General features: G+C 46.0%; 1 protein-coding gene across 1 annotated transcript in view; it reads left to right on the forward strand.

The window, feature by feature from the left end:
* The window catches only part of LOC120921543, a 167361-nt gene extending 154520 nt beyond the window's left edge, over positions 1-12841 (forward strand). The window contains 1 exon segment of the mRNA XM_040334042.1: positions 11751-12841. Within this exon segment, the coding sequence (XP_040189976.1) occupies positions 11751-12636 (886 nt within the window). The 3' untranslated portion in view covers positions 12637-12841.
* The last annotated feature ends 12435 nt before the right edge of the window (positions 12842-25276 follow it).

The raw sequence follows: 25276 nt of genomic DNA on the forward strand, positions 1-25276 counted from the left end.
TACTGTCCCCCACTTCCCCCCTGAACCCCTTGGCACCCTGTTCATTCTATGTCCCTCACTCCCCCCCTGTCCAGCCCCTGTCTCTCCAATACTTTTCACCATTGCCCCCCCCCATCCTCCCCACCACCCCATTCCCCCACTGCACACTTTCCATCCCATGTCCTCCCCTCCCACACTGATCAGATATAAGATAAATGTAAAGTGGGGTGATAAGATGATGATTGTAGAGATATGTGAATTGAGTGCTGTTACAGATTTGGGTGTGAATAGTCAGCTCTTGGGTCTAGGATTGAAGGAACTGACACGTGGTTGGTAATGACCCCCCCTGACAGGCTTGTGTACAGACAAAGGAGGGTCACTGTCACCTCACCGGACCTTTCATCTGTACAATCAGAGGGGGGATGGGATGTTGTGTGATCTCAGATGGGGGCAGAAGAACATCTACTGTGTCCTGTGTACAGAATCCCTGAGAGCCACAAAACGATTGTATGGAGTCTGATCAGCAGATTGCATGCAGATCGTAATCCAGCAGATCTGTGTGTGTATGTTGTCCTTGCAGACCAGGCAGCGGAGACAACTTTACAACACGCAGCTCTTTATTGTGGTTTGTTTGTTTTTTTGGTTACTGGTTTGCGCGGGTTTGGAACCTTTGGTTCCCATATTTTCTTTCAGAGGAGAAATCGCCATGTAGTGGAAATCGATCGTAAGTCATGTGTCTGGTGTGGGGGCAGAGGCGGCTCTTTAATTAGGCAAATTAGGCGGTCGCCTAAGGCCTCGCACTCACAGGGGGGCTTGCGGACGCCTAACTTACCCGATGCATTTCCCCAGTTTTGAGGGACAGAGGACCTTAACGCTGCTGTGCTCAGGCAGCATTTTGAGCCCTGACTCAGGAGCGGGGCCGCCAGCATCCCTAACTACCAGTGAATATCGGTGACACCACCCCTTGTGACGTCAATGACCCAGCATGCCCTCAGTCAATGATGTCATACGGGGGTGGGTTCAACGGGTGGCCCTCACCCCTTAGTTATTAAAGAGCAGGATCTGGGGCCTTCCAGATTCCGATAAGCCCCCTGCCGAAGACCCCCACAACCACCAGCCAGGGTTGTGGGGAAGAGGCTCTTGTACTTGAATTATTTTCCCCATCATGGGTGTGAGTGGGGCCCCCATGTCAAGTTTTGCCTAAGGCCTCACAAAGCCTAGAGCTGCCTCTGTGTGGGGTGTACATGGGGAGTGGGAAGAGTGAGTAAACACAAGGATTTTAGCTTGTAGGGGAGCCTGAGGAACCCCAGAAGTGTGTGCTGATTAGGGTTAGACTAGATCTGACTGACTGATCCCCAACCCTTAGAGTGCACCAGATTGTATGTAAGATTTGTATCTGCCTGTGTGTGGTCAGCCAGCTATATACGGGTGGAGTCTCCCTCTAATGGTGATCAGAGGTATTGCAGGCTGTGCCAAGTCTATCACAGCTGGTATTACTGGCTAACAACAATCTCCCTCTCCTTCCCTTCTCCACCAAACAAGGTCCTTGCCTCGGTTTTCCTGCTCTCACTGCCCGCCCACCTCTGACATCATCTTCCCAATTTGTCAGCTGGGGTTGAGGTTGCAGGCTTGATCTGTCGCACTTTCCTTACCGCGACTGTGGACGGGGAGTGCCACCCCATTATTGCCACCCGTTAGTGCCACCTGTGTGTGTAGATAAAGGGAAACGCTGGCAATGCAATTAAGTCTGCTGCATCTGAAAAACCCTGAATACCAGGAATGAAAAGTGATTGATGGTGTAAAGGTGGGCTGATTCTATGTAAAGGGTGGAACAATCCACAGTGATATAAATTATAATGCACGATAATGTTATCCATTGTGAACACAATAGATAAATTGGAAACAAGTGTGTGGTCTAGATTGACCTGTGACACATGTGGATATACAAAATATCTTACTACTATATGCATGTGGCACTCTGATTTTTTGGCAGGGTGGTTGTTAAATTTGCCGAGTGATAGTTGGATTGGCCAATTGTTAGGAGGTCAAATGATTTCTCTCTAATTATGGAATTGCTGCACTTCCCTCTTCTGTCACTAGGTGGCCGGGTGTCTGGTGGCATTGGATAAGAAGAGGGCATTGCAAGGACAGAGTAGGAATGAATGGGGAATCTCGCCCAATGGGAAGGGATTTTCTTGAATTCCTTGGCCTGATGGGAGAACCTATATATTTGGGTGGAGTCAGGTGATCCGGGTTCTGTGCCACCCGGATGGCTGTCTGGGTGAATGTGTGTTGTACTGCCCAGGGCTGCTAGGCCAGAGTTTGAGCCTATCCCGGGGGACATCTGGCTGCCAGGCTGTCTGAGAGCCTATCCAGAAGCAAGTGAGCAGTGCAGGGTTGGGATTGCAGTCCAACCAGAAGTGACGGTTCTGCCGTAATCTGAGGTAGAGGGGAAGCTGTCGCCACTAAGGGACCATCCACATTATTACCAGGGACCACAGTTAGTAGCTGAAGCCAGTACCTGAGCAGTGTTCTCACCAGCCGGGGACGGTGAAGAATTTAGAAACTTCAGCAATTGCCAAGCCAGGGACCCAGCCAGCGGATGTGATGCTTGCAAAGCAGCCTTGTGTGCCGAGCCAAGGACCGAGCAGGCCAGTGGGGTCACGTTTACGGGAGTATCTGTGAATGCCTAGCCAGGGACCCAGCAGGGAAGCGGGGTGATGTTTGAGGAGTATCTGTGAGTGCCAATGCAGGGACCCAGCAGGGAAGCGGGGTGACATTTGAGGAGTATCTGTGAGTGCCAATGCAGGGACCCAGCAGGGAAGCGGGGTGACATTTGAGGAGTATATGTGAGTGCCAATGCAGGGACCCAGCAGGGAAGCGGGGTGACATTTGAGGAGTATCTGTGAGTGCCAATGCAGGGACCCAGCAGGGAAGCGGGGTGACATTTGAGGAGTATCTGTGAGTGCCAATGCAGGGACCCAGCAGGGAAGCGGGGTGATGTTTGAGGAGTATCTGTGAGTGCCAATGCAGGGACCCAGCAGGGAAGCGGGGTGACATTTGAGGAGTATCTGTGAGTGCCAATGCAGGGACCCAGCAGGGAAGCGGGGTGACATTTGAGGAGTATCTGTGAGTGCCAATGCAGGGACCCAGCAGGGAAGCGGGGTGACATTTGAGGAGTATCTGTGAGTGCCAATGCAGGGACCCAGCAGGGAAGCGGGGTGATGTTTGAGGAGTATCTGTGAGTGCCAATGCAGGGACCCAGCAGGGAAGCGGGGTGACGTTTGAGGAGTATCTGTGAGTGCCAATGCAGGGACCCAGCAGGGAAGCGGGGTGACATTTGAGGAGTATCTGTGAGTGCCAATGCAGGGACCCAGCAGGGAAGCGGGGTGACATTTGAGGAGTATCTGTGAGTGCCAATGCAGGGACCCAGCAGGGAAGCGGGGTGACATTTGAGGAGTATCTGTGAGTGCCAATGCAGGGACCCAGCAGGGAAGCGGGGTGACATTTGAGGAGTATCTGTGAGTGCCAATGCAGGGACCCAGCAAGGAAGTGGGGTAAAGTTTGAGGTAGAAACTGAGAGAAGATTGGAAGAGCTCAGGGGATCCAGTGGCAGTGGATTGGCAAGTCTAGTGAGAGAGATTGGGAGCTCAGTTGAGTGAAGAATTACAAGGGGAAATTGTACAGGAAGTGAAGAAGATCATTACAATTTAGAAACTGTTAAAAGACTGTTGCCATAGGAGACAGCAGTCCTACTCATGCGGATGTGGTGTCTAGCTGGATGCCTTTCCCTGCATGGCTGTCTGCCTATACAAGTCCCGGAGTCTGACAATACACGTAGGGATTAGGGTAGTGAAACCTCATGGTTGATCAGTGGCTTTACTGCCCCTCAACTGCTACCTACTCTAGCTGCAGAGGCAGCAGCTTGGGGTGTACACATGCCATGGTGGCAATGCCCACTGATGGTGACCCCTTCAATGAATAGGGTTGCTTGTGTGGGGTCCAAAGGGTTTAAAGCAAGTGTTGAGGAGGCAATACAATGACTCAATGCCTGTGTAATGCCCTCTGAAGAGCAAACATGAATGGCTGTTCAGAGAACATTGCACATGTGAACAAGTCCTTATGGTACTGTAATCATTGTGGTGGTGATCAGGGACACTGTAACTGGTGTGGCGGTGATCAGGGACACTCTGAATGGTGTGGTAGTGATTATGGGTAATATGACTGGTGTGGGGCTGATCAGAGACTCTGTAACTGGTGTGGTGGTGATCAGGGACACTGTAACTGGTGTGGCGGTGATCAGGGACACTCTGAATGGTGTGGTAGTGATTATGGGTAATATGACTGGTGTGGGGCTGATCAGAGACTCTGTAACTGGTGTGGGGCTGATCAGAGACTCTGTAACTGGTGTGGGGCTGATCAGAGACTCTGTAACTGGTGTGGCGGTGATCAGGGACACTCTGAATGGTGTGGTAGTGATTATGGGTAATATGACTGGTGTGGGGCTGATCAGAGACTCTGTAACTGGTGTGGGGCTGATCAGAGACTCTGTAACTGGTGTGGGGCTGATCAGAGACTCTGTAACTGGTGTGGCGGTGATCAGGGACACTCTGAATGGTGTGGTAGTGATTATGGGTAATATGACTGGTGTGGGGCTGATCAGAGACTCTGTAACTGGTGTGGGGCTGATCAGAGACTCTGTAACTGGTGTGGTGGTGATCAGGGACACAATGACTGGTGTGGTGGTGATAAGGGACACAATGACTGGTGTGGTGGTTATCATTGGTATTGATTGGAGTGGTGGTGATTAGTGTTGAGCAGAATACGCCATATTCGATTTCGCGATATATCACGAATATATAGCCGAATATTCGAGAAATATTCGCTAAATTCGAATATTCGTGATATTTTATCGAAATGAAATGTTTGCGAAATTTCGCTATTGCGAATGCGAAAATAATTGCGAAATTTCGACAACTGCGGTAGGAGCACTCTGATTGGCTCAGAATATTTGTGATATTTTATCGAAATTTCGCAAAATGCGAATGCGATATTTATTGCGAAATTTCGACAACTGCGGTAGGAGCCCTCTGATTGGCTCAGAATATTCGTGATATTTTATCGAAATTTCGCAAAATGCGAATGCGATATTTATTGCGGAATTTTGACAACTGCGGTAGGAGCCCTCTGATTGGCTCAGAATATTTGTGATATTTTATCGAAATTTCGCAAAATGCGAATGCGATATTTATTGCGGAATTTCGACAACTGCGGTAGGAGCCCTCTGATTGGCTCAGAATATTCGTGATATTTTATCGAAATTTCGCAAAATGCGAATGCGAAATTGATTGCGGAATTTCGACAACTGTGGTAGGAGAACTCTGATTGGCTCTGATGCAAAAGAAGGGCGGAGAAAATAATCGCGCAATATTCCTATTGCCGAATATTCGCATTGCGAATATTCGGCAATATAAAATGATCGCTTCAGCTACTTGGCCCAAGGTCTCTAATCATACCAGCAATGCTTTTAGACGTCGATGGAGATCTCTAGGATGTGATCTGTTCTAAAAATAAAATTGAAAAAATCCAAATATTCGGAATAGCGAATATTGACCGCGAAATTCGAAATATTCGCGAATACTCGAATATGCCATATTCGAGCCGAATATTCGCAATACGAATATTCGTGAGCAACACTAGTGGTGATCAGGGACACTGTGACTGGTGTGGTGGTGATCAGGAACACTGGGACTGGAGTGATAGGGATCAGGGACACTGGGACTGGTGTGGTGGTGATCAGGGACACTGGGACTGGTGTTGTGGTGATCAGGAACACTGGGACTGGAGTGGTAGGGATCAGGGACACTGGGACTGGTGTGGTAGGGATCAGGGACACTGGGACTGGTGTTGTGGTGATCAGGAACACTGGGACTGGAGTGGTAGGGATCAGGAACACTGGGACTGGAGTGGTAGGGATCAGGGACACTGGGACTGGTGTGGTAGGGATCAGGGACACTGGGACTGGTGTGGTGGTGATCAGGGACACTGGGACTGGTGTTGTGGTAGGGATCAGGGACACAATGACTGGTGTGGTAGTGGTTATTGGTAATATGACTGGTGTGGTGGTGATCAGAGACTCTGTGACTGGTTGTCTTGCATACACACGGTCACACCAAATTCCGACGTACAACACTACAACTAGGGATGAGCTGAACACCCCCCGTTCGGTTTGCACCAGAACTTACGAACACACCAAATGTTCGTGTGAACTTTAGAACCCCGTTAAATTCTATGGGACGCGAACGTTTGAAATCTAAAGTGCTAATTTTAAAGGCTAATATTCAAGTTACTGTCCTAAAAAGTGTTTGGGGACCTAGGTCCTGTCCCAGGGGAGTGTTTGGGGACCCGGGTCCTGCCCCAGGGGACATGTATCAATGCAAAAAAAAGTTTTAAAAACTACCGTTTTTTCAGGAGCAGTGAATTTGATAATGCTTAAAGTGAAGCAATAAAAGTGAAATATTCCTTTAAATTTCATACCTGGGGGGGGGTGTATAGTATGCCTGTGAAATATCGCATGTTTCCTGTACTTAGAACTGTCCCTGCACAAAGTGTCATTTCTGAAAGAAAAAAGTCATTTAAAAATGACTCGCGGCTATAATGAATTGTCGGCTCCTGGCAATTCAGAGAAAATTCATTCATAAAAAAAAAAGTGTGGGGTCCCCCCAAATTCAATTACCAGGCACCTTCAGGTCTGGAATGGATATTAAGGGGAACCCCGCCGTCAATTTTAAAAAAATGATGTGGGGTTCCCCCCAAATATCAATTCCAGACCCTATGGGTCTGGTGTGGATTTTAAGGAGAACTCCACCCCAAATAAAAAAAAAATGGCGTGGAGTTCGCCCAAATATCCACACCAGACCCCTTATCCGAGCACGTTAACCTGGCCAGCCACAGAAAATAGGAGGGGACAGAGTGCACCCCCCTCTCCTGAACCGTACCAGGCTACATGCCCTCAACATGGGGAGGATGTCCCCATGTTGATGGGGACAAAGTCCTCATCCCCACAACCCTTGCCCAGTGATTGTGGGGGTCTGCAGGCGGGGGGCTTATCAGAATATGTATGACCCCTTTAACAAAGGGGACCCCCAGATCCTTCCCCCCCCATGTGAATTGGTAATGGGGTACATTGTACCTCTACCATTTCACGAAGGAAGTGTAAATAATTGTAAAAAAAAAACACACACACACCGTGGAAAAACATCCTTTATTAAAAAAAATCCAGCGGTGGTAATCCACTCTTGATCCCGGGGGCTCCAACGTTGTCAGTATCCAGCGATGGGTGATCTCCTCTCCACCGGGGTCCAGCGATGAGAAGATCCATCCAGGTCCAGGATTCAGAGCGCAGCATCGCCGGCCACCTGTCTCCACCGGAGACAGCCTGTCGAATGACGCGGCTGGAGCTAGTGACATTTCTTATGTAGGTGAGGCGGGGCCACTCATCACGTGACCCTGCCCCCCTCTGACGCAAGGGGGAAGCCTGGGCTTCCCCAGTGACGTAGCAGAGGGTGCGTCAGAGGGGGATGGGGTCACGTGATGGGTGGCCCCGCCTTACCTATATAAGAAATTTCTGGGAATTTCGCATTCGTTTTAACAAACGATAACGAATGCACAGAATCTGAAAGATCCGACATAAAAAATGCTTTATTTTCGTTTCGTTGTGACAACAGTTCGATATAGATAGAAGATTCCACATGACAATGGGGTGGATTCAGTAAGCAATTGCGTCTGCGTAACCATAGTTATGCAGCGCAATTGCTTAGTTGCGCCGGCGTAACGACTTTTCTGTATTCAGAAAGCTTGTTACGCCGACTGCAGCCTAAGATATGACTGGCATAAGGCTCTTATGCCGTCGTATCGTAGGCTGCATTCTTACGATGGCCGCTAGGTGGCGTTCCCGTAGTGGTCAGCGTAGAGTATGCAAATTGCATACTAACGCCGATTCACAACCGTACGCGCGCCCTACGTATGCAGTTTACGTCGTTTCCGTTTGTCGGGTTCCACGTAAGGCTGCTCCTGCTATTAGCAGGGGCAGCCAATGCTAAGTATACCCGTCGTTCCCGCGTTGCGATGTTTGAAAATTACGTTGTTTGCGTAAGTGATTTGTGAATGGCGCTGGATGCCATTTACGTTCACGTTGAAGCAAATGACGTCCTTGCGACGTCATTTGCCGCAATGCACGTCGGGAAAGTTTCCCGACGGAGCATGCGCACTACGTTCGGCGCGGGAGCGCGCCTAATTTAAATGATCCATGCCCCCTACGGGATCATTTAAATTATGCACCCTTACGCCGGGCATTTTTAAGGAGCGCCCGCGCAAATTACGTAGCTACTGCTTCATGAATGAAGCGTAGCGCACGTAATTTACGGAGGCGCAGTGTTAAAACGGTACGCCGCGCCTCCGTAAGAGGGCGCAATTTGTGCCTGAATCCACCCCAGTGACAATAGTGATCTGTGCGTATCGAATCTGCGGTTGAATGTGCCTAACCTAACTCTATTTAGTCCAAGATTATTCTACATTGAGAGAAAAGATTCGACATTATAGAGACATGAAGATTCAACGAAGCAATTAAAAACATACAATCGCCGCGAGCGGACATTTATGGTCAAATGCTCCGCCCATAGGCTAGGAAAGAATTCTAATGTTGGTTGACTAGTAATAATAATTAATAAAAATAATTTATTACTAGTCATACAACATTAGAATTCTACTATAGCTTGTGGGCGGAGCATTCGACCGGAAATGTACGATCGCGGCATCGTACAGTTTAGCTGCTTCGTTGAATCCTCTTATGCCGCGTACACACGTTTGAAAATTCTGACAAGAAAGTCGTGAATTTTTTTTCCAACGGAATATTGGCTCAAACTTGTGTTGCGTACACACGGTCACACACAATTCCGACCGTCAATAACGCGGTGACGTACAAGACGTACAATGAGCCGAGAAAAATGAAGTTCGAAAGGCAGTGCGGCTCTTCTTGATTCCGAGCATGTGTGGATTTTTGTGCGTTGGAATTGCATACAGACAATTGGAATTTCCGACAAGAACTTTTCTTGTTGGAAAAATTGAGAACCAGCTCTCAGATTTTTGTTGTCGGAAATTCCGACAGAAAAAGTCAGATGGAGCCTGCACATGGTCGGAATTTCCAACCAGAAGCTCACATCGGACATTTCTTGTCGGAAAATCCGATCGTGTGTATGCGCCATTAGAACATTCAACAGACACCATAAGCTTTTAATTAACAGATTTGACCTTAATTCATTTGGATTTTCAAACGAACGCATTTTTTACGAAACAAAATAAATAAAAACAAATTTCAGGAGTAACTAAATAAATGTATTTTTCGGACGAAAACGAAATTCAGAAACAAAATATTTCAGTGTGCGCATGTCTATTGCAAACAACACATAACCTTCCAAAACGTATTTGATGCAGTGACGGTTCCCCGTCATTTTAATTTTGTATCTGTTTGGTAAATCTTCAATAAATTCTATTGAAAAAAAAGACATGCGGCCAGATTCACAAAGAGATACGACGGTGTATCTCCTGATACGCCGTCGTATTTCTGAGTTCCGTCGGTCGGATATATGCGACTGATTCATAGAATCAGGTTCCGCATAGATCTCCCTAAGATCCGACAGGTGTAAGTGACTTACACCGTCGGATCTTAGGCTGCAATCTCACGCTGGCCGCTAGGTGGCGCTTCCGTTTGTATACGCGAGGAATATGCAAATGAGGAGTTACGCCGATTCAGAAACAAACGACCGCCCGGTGCTTTTTTTTTACGTCGTTTGCGTTCGGCTTTTTCCGGCGTATAGTTAACCCTGGGTCTATGAGGCACAGCCAATGTTAAGTATGGCCGTCATTCCCGTGACGAAATTTTAATTTTTTACGTTGTTTGCGTAAGTCGTTCGCGAATACGGATGGACGTAATTTGCGTAAACGTCGAAACCAATGACGTCCTTGCGACGTCATTTGGAGCAATGCACGCTGGGAAATTTCCGGACGGCGCATTCGCTGTTCGATCGGCACGGGGACGCGCCTGATTTGAATAGTACACTCCCCCTAGCCGCGGAATTTAAATTCCGCTGGGGGATTTACGATCCGCCGCCGCAAGTTTTGAGGTAAGTGCTTTCTGAATTAAGCACTCGCCTCAAAAACTTGCAGCGGCGGATCGTAAATCATAAGATCTAAAGATCCGCGTAACCTATCTGAATCTGGCCCATGGAGATGTACAGATCCCCCTACAAATGTCTCTGTGGACCTCAGTGGACCTGTGTGTCTCCCAGAAGACAGCGGGGGGGGGGGGGACAGAGAAGGCGTCGGACGTGGCGTAGGTCACTGCGGTGATCTATGCCTGGAAGTGGGAGCCAAATGTGACACCGGAGGAGGAGAGGACTTCAAAAAGCGGAAGGTCCATTTTTTTGGGGGTGGAACTCTGCTTTAATGCCACGTACACACGATTGAACATTCCGACCAAAAAAAGTTTTTTCCGACGGAATGTTGGCTCAAAATTGTCTTGCATACACATGGTCACACAAATGTCGTCGGAGATTCCGACCGTCAAGAACGCAGTGACGTACAACACTACGACGAGCCGAGAAAAATTAATGATCAATGACTCCAAACATGCATAGGATTTTTGTGCGTAAGAATTGGCTACAAATGATCGGAATTTCCGACAAAAACTTTTGTTGTCGGAAAAATTGAGAACCAGCTCTCAAACATTTGCTGTCGGAAATTCTTATAGCAAATGTCCGATGGAGCCTACACACGGTCGGATTTTCTGACAACAAGCTCACATCGAACATTTGTTGTCGGAAATTCCGACCGTGTGTACGCGGCATGAGTCTGCAACTTTTGGATTTTTAGACGGCTTGCCTAAAGTACCCACAAATCTGAACGCAAGCACATTGGCCAATCACTATGCAGCACATTTCTCTGAATTAGAACAAAGAATGAGATTCTCCCGCTGGAAATTGTAATAAACTTTTAAAAAAAAGTAGCCACTGGGAATAATATAGGGGTTTATTTTACTAAAGGCAGATCCACCTTTCACTACAAGTGCACTTGGAAGTGCAGTCGCTGTAGATCTGAGGGGGACATGCAAGGAAATAACAAAAAAACAGCATTTTTGCTTGCCATGATTGGATGATGGAGATCAGCAGAGCTTCCCCATATTTCATATCTTCCCCTCAGATCTACAGTGACTTGTAGTGAACAGTGGATTTGCCTTAGTAAATCAACCCCATAGTGCCCTCAGTAAAATAAAATTTGCCAAATTCAAACTAACGTACGGGTACTTTGCGCAGCCAAGCCATTCTGCCAATGTATATATACAGGAGGCGGTCAGCAAGTGGTTAAACGTGTGTGATATATATATATATATATATATACACAATTGCATACATTTAATAATGAATGTTAAAAAAGAAAGCAACTTTATTCCGCCCTTTTTATTTATCAAATTCTGACTTTTATTTTTATTGTACAGGTGGATTTATGAACCAAGTTTTCGGTCATGTTGGACTTTAATACAACAAAGTCACATGGGAAATGAGCCGTATGGATGTTATAAGTGACTGAAAGTGACATATCCGTGTTCTAAAAGTCATAAATGTTTTGGATCCTCTTCAACATCGATCCCGCCTCAGAGGACAACAGGAGAGAAGTCATTTCAGTGTTCTGGAAGTGACAATGACTTTACAGTAAAGTCAAACCCATGTATACATAAGAGGAGTCATTTCAGAAGATATTTCTCATTTGGAATGTGATAAAGGTTTTACAATGGAGGCAAAACGTATCACACACCAGAAGGTTCACACTGGAAAGAAGCCATATCAATGTTCTGAATGTGACAAAGCTTTTACATCGAAGTCACATCTTATCACACACCAGAGGGTTCACACTGGAGAGAAGCCATATCAGTGTTCTGAATGTGACAAAGCTTTTACATCAACGTCAAACCTTACCATACACCAGAAGATTCACACTGGAGAGAAGCCATATCGGTGTTCTGAATGTGACAAAACTTTTACATCGATGTTGCATCTTATCAAACACCAGATGATTCACACTGGAGAGAAGTCATTTCAGTGTTCTGAATGTGGCAAATCTTTTACACAGCATTACAACCTCATCAGACACGAGAAGATTCACACTGGAGAGAAGCCATACCAATGTTCTGAATGTGGCAAAGCTTTTATAGGCAAGAGCGATCTTATCAAACACCAGAGGGTTCACACTGGAGAGAAGCCATATGCTTGTTCTGAATGTGGAAAAGCTTTTACACGCAATGATGAACTTATCATACACCAGAGAATTCACACTGGAGAGAAGTCATTTCAGTGTTCTGAATGTGACAAAGCTTTTGCATGGAAGCCAAACCTCATCCAACACCAGAAGATTCACACTGGAGAGAAGCCATTTCAGTGTTCTGAATGTGACAAAGCTTTTACATTGAGGTCAAACCTTATCAGACACCTGCAGATTCACACTGGAGAGAAGCCATTTCAATGTTCTGAATGTGACAAAGCTTTTACATTGAAGGCAAACCTTATCAGACACCAGAAGATTCACACTGGAGAGAAGCCATTTTAATGTTTTGAATGTGAAAAATATACAACCTCTAGAAGCTTAATCTGAGTATAATAGAAAGGGGGTGTACCATTGTCCAATATATAATAAATGGGAAAACTAGGAGATCGGTCCCCCAAGACAAGGAGAAATTGACTATCTCGGTACTGGCTCATTTTAGCATAAATTTCAAGTTGTATAATAAATAAATAATTGTATTAATACAGATTAAAAAAAAAACATTGTCGGATACATTATAAAATGCATGATAACCATCCATGTAGATCACCAGCATAATAGTCCCCTGAGAGGAAGGATCACATTGGGATAGTTGTTTGCGGATAACATGTCTCAACTAGTTTTGCTGCCTGAATATTGCTTCATCAGGAGAATATCTGCAATTTGATTAACAAGCAATCAATGTCATAACATTTACAAACATACACACTCTATTAAGTTAAGACAGAGAAAAATACATAGAGGGGAAAAGGAGAGCGATGTTGCTGACCCACAACCCAGGTCCAATCAGGGCAGAAGCACCACCAGAGGTTCCCCCGCAGCAGCTAGGGGGGGCCATGCAAACAATGAACGTATATCTAGATTGGATAATGGTAATATATAGATGGATGTATAAACTACACACATAAGGAAACAGTGGCCAAGAAATAAGTGAAGGAAGAAAAAAGGGAAGGAAGAACAAAATAGGGGAAAAGAGAAATAAAAGGAGAGGGAAGGGAGGAAGAAAGAAGGGGTGTGGGGAAGGTGGTTATTGAGAGGGGAGGGGGGAAATAAGGGGGAAGGTATGGAGAAGGGGGAGTCAAAAAAAGCTGTAAATAAAGGAAAAGAGGAGAAAGGGAGGGGGAAAGGAAGAGAAAGGCAAAAGAGGGAGGAGAAAGGGAAGGGAGAGGGGAGGGGGCAGGAAAAGGAAAAAAATGAGAAGGGGGAGATTGAAAGGGAAAGGGAGGAGAAAGAAAAAGAGGAAGGGAGGGGGATGGGAAAGAGGGAGAAGAAAAAAAACAAAGGAGGAAAAAAAGGGGGTATGTAAGGTAACTGACCTTAGATGAGGTACAAATAGTACTTGGGTGCGGGGCAGGAGAAGGGGTCTTAGTGTATAAGCACCAGAACCCAACTAAAGTGCCTTGGTATTGGGAGGGGTTAGCAGGGGTGGTGGTCACCACAGGGGAACCACACACAGACACAGGCTAATGTATCCTATGAGGTAGAGAGATACCAAAATATTGGTCATAGAGACAAATCAAGCTCCGCATAGTGGAGCAAAGTGGTCGTGTACAAGAAGGGATACTTACTGATGGTATATTAGCAGAGCACAGGCCACGAAACCCATGTCCACGGCACTCTCAAGCAAGCTAGCTGCTTAACCACTTCAATACCGGGCACTTTCACCCCTTCCTGCCCGAGACAATTTTAAGTTTTCAGCGCTGTCGCATTTTGAATGAGAATTGCGCAGACATGCGACACTGTACTCAAACAACATTTTTATAATTTTCTTCCCACAAATAAAGATTTATTTTGCTGGTATTTGATCACCTCTGTTTTTTTTTTACTAAACAAACTAAAAAATACAGAAATCTTTGTTTCTGTTATTACATTTTATTTTCTCCTTCACTGATGGGCACTGATAGGCGGCACTGATGGACACTAATAGATGGCACTGATGGGCAGCATTGATGATGAGGTACTGACAGGTGTTAGGCCTAGTACACACGAGAGGATTTATCCGCGGATACGGTCCAACGGATTTCCGCGGATTTGGATCCGATGGAGTGTACTCACCATATGATCGAAATCCGCGCAGAAATACCATCGCGATGACGTGTAACGCCGTCGCCGCGATGATGACGCGGCGACGTGCGCGACGCGGTCATATAATGAATTCCACGCATGCGTCGAATCATTACGACCCATGCGCGGGAGCCATTCAGACGGATTGATCCGGTGAGTCTGTACAGACCAGCGGATCAATCCGTTGGGATGGATTCAAGCGGATAGATTTGAAAGCATGTCTTCAAATTTTTATCCGCTTGAAATCCATCCCAGGGGATAAAAATCCGCGGAAACAGATCCGCTGGGTTGTACACACCAGCGGATCTATCCGCTGGAACTGATCCGCAGATCAATTCCAGCGGATAGATCCTCTCGTGTGTACGGGGCCTTACTAATTGGCACTGTGGTGGGCACGATTTTCTGTCAGAGGCTCCTTACCACGATCAGCGATGACTGACACACAGGACCACCGGCGTGTTATCCTGCTGGACGTTCTATGATATCCAGTCATTATAACAGAACCACTGCCGGGCCGTCATTCTGCTATAGGCCGGGTGGGAAGTGGTTAAATAATCCCCAAACCAGTGACACAGATAACATCAGCCGTCACCGACGTATGACATCACCAGGTAAGATCTCCCGCACGTGTCAAGATGTCGCCTGCATGTGTGCTCGTCAAGCATCCACAGGGAAGAAACCCAAGCCAAGATGTGCGCAAGTGGGGAGGGCGGTCCCACAGACATCAGGACTCATCCTCCCACCAGGGAGATCACCAAGCCACTGGGGGGAAACTGTGAAGGCGCAAGTGACATCTAGTGGTGTCCTAGAAAATTGAAGGCAGGCAACATGGCTCTGATAACAAAGGACACTAATAACATAGATCTAAATACACAAAAGATACATGTCGGGATACAAAATTATATATAATGGCAAAAAAAACATGTTTTTATATTTAAGTTTATAATTTTGTATCCCAACATGTACCTTTTCGTGTATTTAGATCTAGTTATTACTGCCCTTTGTTATCAGAACGATGTTGCCTGCCTGCAATTTTTTAGGACACCACTAGATGTCACTTGCACGTTTACTGTTCCCCCCCCGGCGGCTTGGTGATCTCCCTGGTGGGAGGATGAGTCCTGACATCTGTGGGACTGCCCTCCCCACTTGTGCACGTTCTTGTTGAGGGCGCATGTGTGCACCCTCTTTACGCGTACTCTGTTCGAAAGATCTGACCCGGTGACATCATACGCCGGCAACGGCCAGCGTTATTTGTGGCGCCAGGTTGGTGATTTTTTAAGCAGCTAGCCTGCTTGAGTGCCGTGGACATGGGTTCCGTGGCCTGTGCTCTGCTAATATACCATCAGTAAGTAGCTCTTCTTGTACACAACCACTTTGCTCTGCTATGCGGAGCATGATTTGTCTCTATGACCAATATTTTGGTATCTCTCTACCTCATAGGATACATTAGCCGGTGTCTGTGTGGTTCTCCTGTGGTGACCACCAACCCTGCTAACCCCTCGCAATACCAAGGCACTTTAGCTGGGTTCTGGTGCTTATACAATGAGACCCCTTATCCTTCCTCGGACCCAAGTACTATTTGTATCTCATCTAAGGTCAGTTACTTTACATACCTCCTTTTTTTTCATCCTTTTTTTTTTTCTCCTCCCTCTTTCCCATTCCATTCCTCCCTCCCTTTTTCTTTCTCCTCCCTTTTTACCCTTCGCTTCCTTTCCCCCTCCTATTTTCCATTTCTCTATTTTCCTTCTTCCTTTTTTCTTTCTTTTCATCTTTTTCCTATCCCCCTCCTTTTTTCCCTTTCTCTCCTTTTTCCTTTTTCTTTCTTTCCATCTTTTTCCTTCCCCCTTCTCTTTCCCTTTCCTTTCCCTGCCCCCCTCTCCCCTCTCCCTTCCCTATCCTTCCTTTCAATCATTTGTTATTGATTTTTTTTTAAAGATTAAAGAAACATTGGTTCATTCTGTTCTACATTGCAACAATAAATCCATAGTGCAATAACATATAATATAACAGTTGGCACAGTTAGGCCTCATGCACACTGGACATTTTTGGACGTTTTACAGCAGCTTTTTGTGGCAAGGGGCATTTTTTCTACAGTCATTAAACTCTCCATCATGTTATCCTATGTGTCCATGCACACATAGACTGTTATCAGCTGTTTTGGGCAGTGGCATTTTTAATTTCAATAGTTTTTATTATTTTCATAAGGTATAAACATACACAAAAAAAAAGGGTATCACAGATATACACCCAACATTGTAAGTGGATGTCAAAAGAACAACCAGGGTAGACATCCCCCTTACATGATATTGCATCAATAATGCAGCACAGGAAGTACATGAGGTACAATCCCCCACTTTATCATAAACTTTAACAACATTTAGATGAGGTCCATCTGTCTCAAGGGTCACCCCTATGGGTACTAACTGTGACCCCAGGACACGAACCAATGTCAACTATGCTGCACATATTTTTAACAGTAACGCATTGTCATGTGGTAGTACATAGTCTGTGTGAAAGTGTTCCAATTAGAAGAGTGATTAAGCTTTGATGTTCGCGCATAGACTTTGCGCTCTAACTGCTCATCACTAATCAAAGTTAAAAAATAAAAGGAATAAAATAAAATAAGAGGATAAGAGAACAACAAAAAAATAAATAAAGAGAAAGAAGGAACCTGCACCAACCTTTAGGGTAATTTCTTTCAGTGGTTATTTATTCTTATCAATATAGAGTCTTATTATTGTCGTACCATTCCGCCCATGACTGCCAGTGTTTAATGAATGGGGCATGTCTGCCTTCCGAGTAAGCTAGCATACTTTCGTAAGTAAAGTGTAGAGAGATGGTCTTGACCACTTCTCCCACCCTAGGACTATCTTCTGATCTCCACAGCCTAAGAATGACCAATTTGGCCGCTAGTAGTAGATGAATAGTCACCTTTCTTAACTGGGGGGGAATATTTTCTATGCCCAGATGTAGTATAGCTAGGGAAGGGGAGGGAATCAACGAGATACCCGTGATCTGACGGAGAATTGCAAAAACGCCCTTCCAAAATCTAGCCAACTTCCCACACGTCCATACTACATGGAACAATGTTCCGGTCTGTGTGCATTGTCTCCAACAGAGAGGGGATGCTCCCTGTCCAAACTTTGCAAGTCTAGATGGAGTCAGGTACCACCTCTGGGTAACTTTGTGGTAGAGCTCCCAGAGGTTGGCGCTTTTAGTGGCCGAGTGGGTGTGTTGCAGCGCCCTCACCCATTGCCCGTCCGTGTAACATTCGTCTAACTCTTTCTCCCAGGCCTGCAGCGCATTGTTTTTTGTAAAAATTGATTTGTTGTTAAGCATATTATAGATTAACGTTATACCTTTCCCCTTATTATTATGAGATGTGAAGAAGGCTTTTGCTTTCCAAAACAGTTTGTAGGGCCTATATTGTTTGCTTCTGAGGAATGATTGCACCCTTAGGAAATTGAATAGTTCAGAGTCAGGAAGCTCAAATGTGGCTTGCATCTGCTGAAAAGACCTTACCTGTCCTCCCTCATAGATGTCAGAGACCCATTTCACCCCTCCCACTTTCCATTTCTGCAGGTTTAGGTTGGGTGTAATTAAAGCCAAAGAAGAGATAGGGATATCTAAGTCAACTGTAGGAGCTGAAAGTAGTTCCACCGAATTGAGACCTCTCCAGGCCTCCAGAGTGGCCACCATAGAGGGCGCCCAGATCCTATCAATGTTTTTAAGGAAGGGCCCTGCCAGTAGAAGTGCCTCCAGATCCCCTCCAGGAGCTTGATGTTTTTCGAGAGGTCCCCATATTGTGGCATCCTGAGCCGAGAACCAGCCTTTAGCCTGTGTCAATACCGCTGCTAGATAGTAGTCTAAGAAGGAGGGAACTCCCATACCTCCCGCCGATTTAGTCTTGCTGAGTTTGTGAAAAGCGCTACGTGCCCTCTTGCCCACCCAGATAAACCTTGACAGTATACCCTGTAGTTCCCCAAAGAATTTCTTGGACACTGGAATTGGTACCGTCCTGAACACATACAATACTTGTGGTAATATCTGCATTTTAAAGGCAGCCAGCCTGCCTGACCATGATAATATGTGTTTACTCAGTGCTTTCGTTCCTTCTTTAACTTTATCTATAAGAGGTAGGTAGTTGGCATTAAATAGGTGCTCCGAAGAAGCAGTAAGACGGATCCCCAAATAGTCAATCGCTTGGTCTTTCCATATGTAAGGGTAGGTATTTTGTAAAAAAAGTTTATCCTCCTGTCTCACTCCCAAGTCCAAAATGAAAGATTTTGTGTCATTTACTTTATAGTATGATATTTTGCCGTATTCTCTGAGTAAGCAGGAAACTTTCCAAGGAAGTCACCGGGTTAGTAAGCATGAGTATTACGTTGTCTGCGAACAGACTGATGACGTGTTTTTTCCCCGTTATTTGAAAGCCACACACCTCGGGCGATTGTCTAAAGGTCGCCGCAAGTGGCTCCATTAGTAGATTGAAAATGAGGGGGGATAGCGGGCATCCCTGCCGAGTGCCATTCGTAATTTTAAAAGGCTTGGATAGCATACCCGACGTGTACACCCTGGCCGACGGGACCGTATATAGGGCTAGGATTGCCGATAGTAAGTGCTTTTCAAATCCGTATTGTTCCAAAGCACATTTCAGGTACATCCAATGCACCCTGTCAAACGCCTTCTCCGCATCCAAGGCTAGGAGCAGAGAAGGCGTTTGATTCGTCCGTGCTAAATGGGCGATATTGAGCAAGCGTCGAGTAGCGTCCAACGCCTGTCTGCCCTTCGTGAAACCTGACTGGTCCGGATCTATTAGGGTGGGAAGAACATCAACTAAACGCAAAGCTATCATTTTGGCATAAATTTTAAGATCGTTGTTTAACAATGAGATAGGACGAAAATTTTGAGGGACATCCGGTGACTTCCCAGGCTTAGGTAGTGTCACTATCAGGGCTTCCAGCATCTCAGGGGGAAATACTGCAGATTTAGCGGCTGTTTTGAATACTTTCAGTAGATGTGGGGCTAAAATCATTTGAAAAGTCCTGTAATAGTCTCCTATGAGTCCATCTGGACCAGGGGACTTATTAGAGGGGAGAGTTTTGATGGCTTGAAATAATTCGTTCAACGTAAAAGGGGAGTTCAGTACCTGCAGCTGCTCTGGGGACAGGCTGGGCAGTCGGGTCTTAGAAAGGAAGTCTTTTATGTCAGTCAAAGATGGTTGGAAGGTCGAGGGCTCTTGTCCTAAATTGTATAGGGAACTATAGTAGTCGCTGAACGCGTCTGCAATGCTTTGAGGGTCATGAACTGGCGTATTACTGACAGGGTGCGTCATTCGGGCGATCTTGGTTTTAAAGCGCTGGCCCCGTAGATAACGGGCCAGCGCCTTACCTGCTTTATTATTTGTTGCGTAGAAGGACATCTTTGCCCATCTATCTTTATTTTCAAAATTTTGGAGGAGAAGAATTCTGAGGTCATGTCGCAAGGCTGAGAGTTTAGTACTAGTGGATACATTAGGATTCTGTTTGTTCAGAGAGTCCAGGGACTCTATTTCCTTTAGTAGAGTGGACAATTTTAGTAACTTCTGCTTTTTGGCCCTAGATCCTAACTGAATAAACACACCTCTGATAAAGGCCTTGTGCGCATTCCAAAGGATAAATGGGTTTTCCATGGACTGGGTGTTAATCTTAAAATACTCCTTCAACTGCTCCCTAATTATTTCCTTAGTGGTCGCCTCTTGAATGATAGAGGAACTAGCTCGCCATACATAAGCAGCGGTGTCGGGGTACTTGTCGCCTAGGATCAGGAGGACGGACGCGTGGTCCGACCACGTGATCGTGTTAATTTTTGAATTTATCACTTTGGTAAGCAGCCACTTGTCCAGGAGAAATAGATCAATCCTTGAATAGGAACAGTGCCTATGCGAGAAAAAGGAGTAATCTCTTTCAGTGGAATGTGTACATCGCCAGGCATCATATAAGTCATGGGACCGGAGGAAGCCTGTCAGATTAGGGTTTTTCCCATGAGTGTTAGCAGTGGAGTCTAGCATTGGGTCAGGTATTAGATTCAGGTCACCACATATAATAAGGGAACCCTGGAGATGTTTCCGGACTTTGCGCATAAGGTTATTCAAAAAAGAGATCTGCCTCTTGTTCGGGACATAGACATTAACTAGTGTATACTTGGCCCCGTTAATGTCACACACCAATATTATATAGCGGCCAGATAAATCAGAAAATACCTCCATTAGAGAAAAGGAGACTGTGTCTCTGACAGCAATCATTACACCCCTCCTTTTAGCCTCCATGTTGGAGAAAAAGTAGTGCTGGAATGATTTATACGAACATTTGGGTGGGGCGCTGCTGTGGAAATGGGTCTCCTGGACACAGAGAACATCGCACCGCGAGGAGTCAGCTTCCCGCCAGAGCGATGCTCTCTTCACAGGGTGATTCAGACCGTTAGCATTGATTGACAATATCTTAACTGGCATTATAGGCAAAGTAATAAAATGCTAGCAACAAGGGCCTAATGTACTCACTGCCCCATTTCGACGAGAATTTATCTAAAAGGTGGAAAGTCCATCGTACAATGTTGGTCCCGATTAGGTGGGTGCTACATAAGTCTCTTGCGGAGATGCGAGAAAGAGGTACATAGTTCTTGGAGTCGAGAGGGTGCGGTTCCTGCAAACAAAAAAAGTTAAAGGGTCACTAAAGGAATTTTTTTTTTTAGCTAAATAGCTTCCTTTACCTTGCTGCAGTCCTGGTTTCATGTCCTCATTGTTCGTTTTTGCTTTCATGTTGCTGTAAATCCTCTCTGTTTTGGACACTTCCTGGTTGCCTGTTTCCTGATAACCACAGTACTGGGAGATTTCTCACGGTGGTCACTAATCAAGGAGGTGTGATTACTGTGTGTAAAACGAAACTGGATTGGTGCTGAGGAGTTTTAGACAAAGTATCACTGCTCTCTATTGGCTGACTGCCCTCTAGTGGCTCTCTGTACATCAGAGAAGCAGCAAACAACAGCAAAAACGAAACTAAACTGCAGGCACATTATATGATTGTTTTTTTATCAATTTGTAATCATTTTTAAAAGGAATCAGTTAACTATTATGTCTCTATGCCCTGTAAACAGTCATTTCAGCTAAAAAATTTTTTTCCTTTAGTGACCCTTTAAGAAAGAAGCACACACATAAACTAAACCAAAAGGAATAAAGTTCGGACTGTAAAAGGAGGGCCAAAATGACCCGGGTGCAGAAAATACTGCTCAGATACAGGGGAGCTGAAATGTGGAAAAGCTCCAATGGCGGGGTCCCAAGAGGGACCAACTAAATGAACGCACAGGGTAGAGATGTATAAGGTCAGTCACATCAACGACTCTTGGGAACTTGTTTCCAGTCAGGGGACACCCTGCCAGGTGTGTCCAGATTGCTCGAGGAAGGATTCTCATCCGGAAGGATTTTCCATTTCTGGAGGAGCTTGAAGCCTTTGGAAGGAGAGGTGATCACGTGTGTAGCGCCATCTTTAGTCACCATAAGCTTGGTTGGAAACCCCCATTTATATGTGATGTTGTGGTTTCTTAGAGCCTTGGTGACCGTGTTCAGGTTCCTTCTTAGTTGCAGGGTGAATTGCGACAGGTCCGCATAAAACTGTAGATGTGCATATTCGGTGCCTCCATGTTCTCCTTTGCGAGTGATAGACATCAGTTGTTCTTTAGATTGGTAAAAATGCATTCTAAATAGAACATCTCTGGGAACATTTTCTGGTATAAAGGAGGGCTTGGGCAGGCGGTGAATCCTGTCGATGGATAGTTCAATGGTTGATAGATCAGGCATGAGGGCCGCCAGCATGGTCATGGCATATGATCGCAGGTTAGGGGGGGTCACATTTTCTGGGATACCACGGATTTTCACGTTATTTCTACGTGACCTGTCCTCTAAATCTGCTAATTTAGCTTTGATCCATAATTGTTCTTCCTCGGCAGCGTCATGTGCATCAACCAGGTCATTGATGGTAGTCGCGTATTCTCCCATTTTTGTCTCAATGTGGTTTACTCTTTCTCCTACTTCTGACAGTTCTGTGCTAAATTTTCTCATACAGGACATCATGTCCCCATGTATAGTGCTCCGCAAGGAGATCAGCATGTCCTTGAGAGTTGTGTCCATGACTGGTTGATTTTGTGTAGGGAAGGATATTATGGAGTCAGGGAGCTCCCTCGTGTCCTCCTGTGAGTCAGCATTCGATCTTACCTCACACTGCTGGTTGTCTGAGTCATCCGCCCTAAAACGGGACTTTGCAGGGCTTCTACTGAGCGGAGAGGGTGCCCGTGATGTCCCTTCAGCCTCAAGGGAGTCAATGTGGTCCGGCGTCGCAATAGCCTGGAATCGTCCTTTGCTGGCTGCAGACATGGAGGACGCGCCGGCGCCATTTTGCCCACGAGGCAGCGGCGATGAGGAGAAGAAGTCTGTGAGCTTTTTCGGACGATGCTCTGCCTGCCGCTTCCTCGTCATGTTGCCCGTTTGTTGAGCGGGTGTTCCGCTGCAGATGGGTGACCTTTAGGGCTCGGAGGGGAGTCTCTGTGCGCTGTGAGCCGTTCTATGTATCCGCCGTCAGCCGGAGCTCAGGAGTCACACCGCCATCTCGGTGGAGTCCAAGCCACGCCCCAGGGCAGTGGCATTTTTGAGCAGTAAAAAAAGAAAAAAAAACTAGTGGGTTCTGAGAGACGTTTTTCAGCTGTAAAAACGATCTAACGCTGATAAACGCTCAAAAACGTCTCTCACCAGTGTTTTTTAAAGTTTTTTCTTCAGCAAAAAGAAGCGAATAAATGCTAAAAAAATGTGAATACTTTGAAAAAAGTTGAAAAACTCACTGCAAAGCTACTGGCGTTTTTATAGCGTTATTTTAACGTCCGGTGTGCATGAGGCCTCATAGTCATAGAAGTTTTTGGGAATGGAGCTCACTGCTAATTATGTATTCAGGGGAGGGTTGAAGTCCCCTATCTCCAGACACCCCAAATGGGTACTAGCGGTGTCATGGAGAGGGGATAAACCACCCAGCCTGTAAGCTCCGTTCAACAAAACAGTATTGTAATGAAAATTGTGTGAAATGTAACAATGATAACAAGACAAGGCTTAGGTGTGTCATCCTATAGTACTGGCATGTACCAACTTAAGGGGAAAGTGTAACTATTAACGTGGCGTATATGTTAAGTCCGCTGTTTGAGAGTGCGGCGGGCGTAGAAACAAGTGTGTGTTGTCCTATTTCTTCCAGGAAAGGGAGAAGCAGGATAATGAGAACCCCATGTGTTAACCATTATATAAGTATCCACAACAGTGGGGGGTGTTCACTGTTCAGGGCCGGACTGGAAATAAAATCCAGCCCTGGAAAAAGTTCCTTACCAGCCCCATAGCATTATTATACCAGCCCAAACATCATAACGTCATTATTTTCTTGTTCATAAAAGGGAAAACCATACATTTTAAAGCACAGAGACCACCTTTCGCAGAAAGAAAACACTACGGTAAGGGGGGTGGGTTACTGATATGAGGGGGAAACCTTTATATCAGTGCCCCCTTATATTATTGTATTCACTCCCCCCTCACCTCAGTGACCCCCCTCAGACTGGCCTGGCGGCAATGTCACTGACGTCCTCTCAGGTGCACCGTGCAGGGATCAGTCAGATGGCTCCAGGTTGGCGGTTATGGTTTTCCTATAGTATCCTCTCCACAGTCCACACATGTCTGACTTCTCCCATGGCCCCCTGTGACGAACGCGCATGCCCCCTGCTCAGATCCATGATTGTTATATAGTGGGCGGCCGCCAGCCTATCTAACAACTCATCATTCCGGGGCATGGGGTAGGCTAGCCAACATTATTACAGTCATTTAACTAAAATGACATAGGGACTTAACACCGTTTGAGTCCCTATGTAATGGGGCGACAGGTTGTTCTAGCACTATCTCTACGATATATTATATAATTCTGTCTAGCGATGGCCTGCTGGTTCGCCAGGCGGTCGTTTTGCGGCAAACTTTTGTTGTTCACGGTCCACCAAATCGTCGGACATCTGGCGATGTTTGCGGCGGTCCGCAATGTTACATGGGAAAGAACTTTGACCTATGACACATCCATCAAAATTCCATAAAATTATCCCCTATTTTGTAGACGCTATAACGTTTGCGCAAACCAATCAATAAACGCTTATTGCATTTTTTTTTACCAAAACAATGTAGAAGAATACATATCGGCCTAAACTGAGGGAAAATGTTTCCTTTTTAAAAAAAAATGGCGGCCCATATTCTCTCTAAAAATCCGCGGGCTGCGCTTAAGGCACTTACACTCCGCTGTCCCAACTTACAGGAGCAAGTGTTGTATCCTCCAAACACTTGCTCCATAAGTTGGGACGGCGGAGTGTAAATGCCCCGGCGTAGCCTGGCGGATCTCCAAGGGGGCGGCTTGTATTCAAATTAAGCGCGCCCCCGATTCTAATGAACTGCGCATGCGCCGGGCTTCAAAAAGCCCAGTGCGCATGCTCCAGTTCTCGGCGGAAAACGTCAATAACGCCGACGTGTGCGTCATTGACGTAAAGTCGTATTCAAGAACGACTTACGGAAACGACGTACCCGACGAAAAAACACGACGCGGACCCGACGCCATCCGTGACATGGCCTACGTGGGACTTGCGGAAATTTACTCCTCATATAGCAGGACTAAATTTCCGCTTACGCAAACGACGTTAGCGACGGTTACGCGACGCGAACTCGTTTGGGAATCGGCGTAGAAGGATCATTTGCATACGCAAATGAGTCCTTCACGTAAATGCCATCTAGCGGCGGCCGGCGTCATTACATTTAAGATCCGCCAGT

The sequence above is a fragment of the Rana temporaria genome (genome assembly GCF_905171775.1).
Source record: "Rana temporaria chromosome 2 unlocalized genomic scaffold, aRanTem1.1 chr2c, whole genome shotgun sequence".
Taxonomy (NCBI): Eukaryota; Metazoa; Chordata; class Amphibia; order Anura; family Ranidae; genus Rana; species Rana temporaria.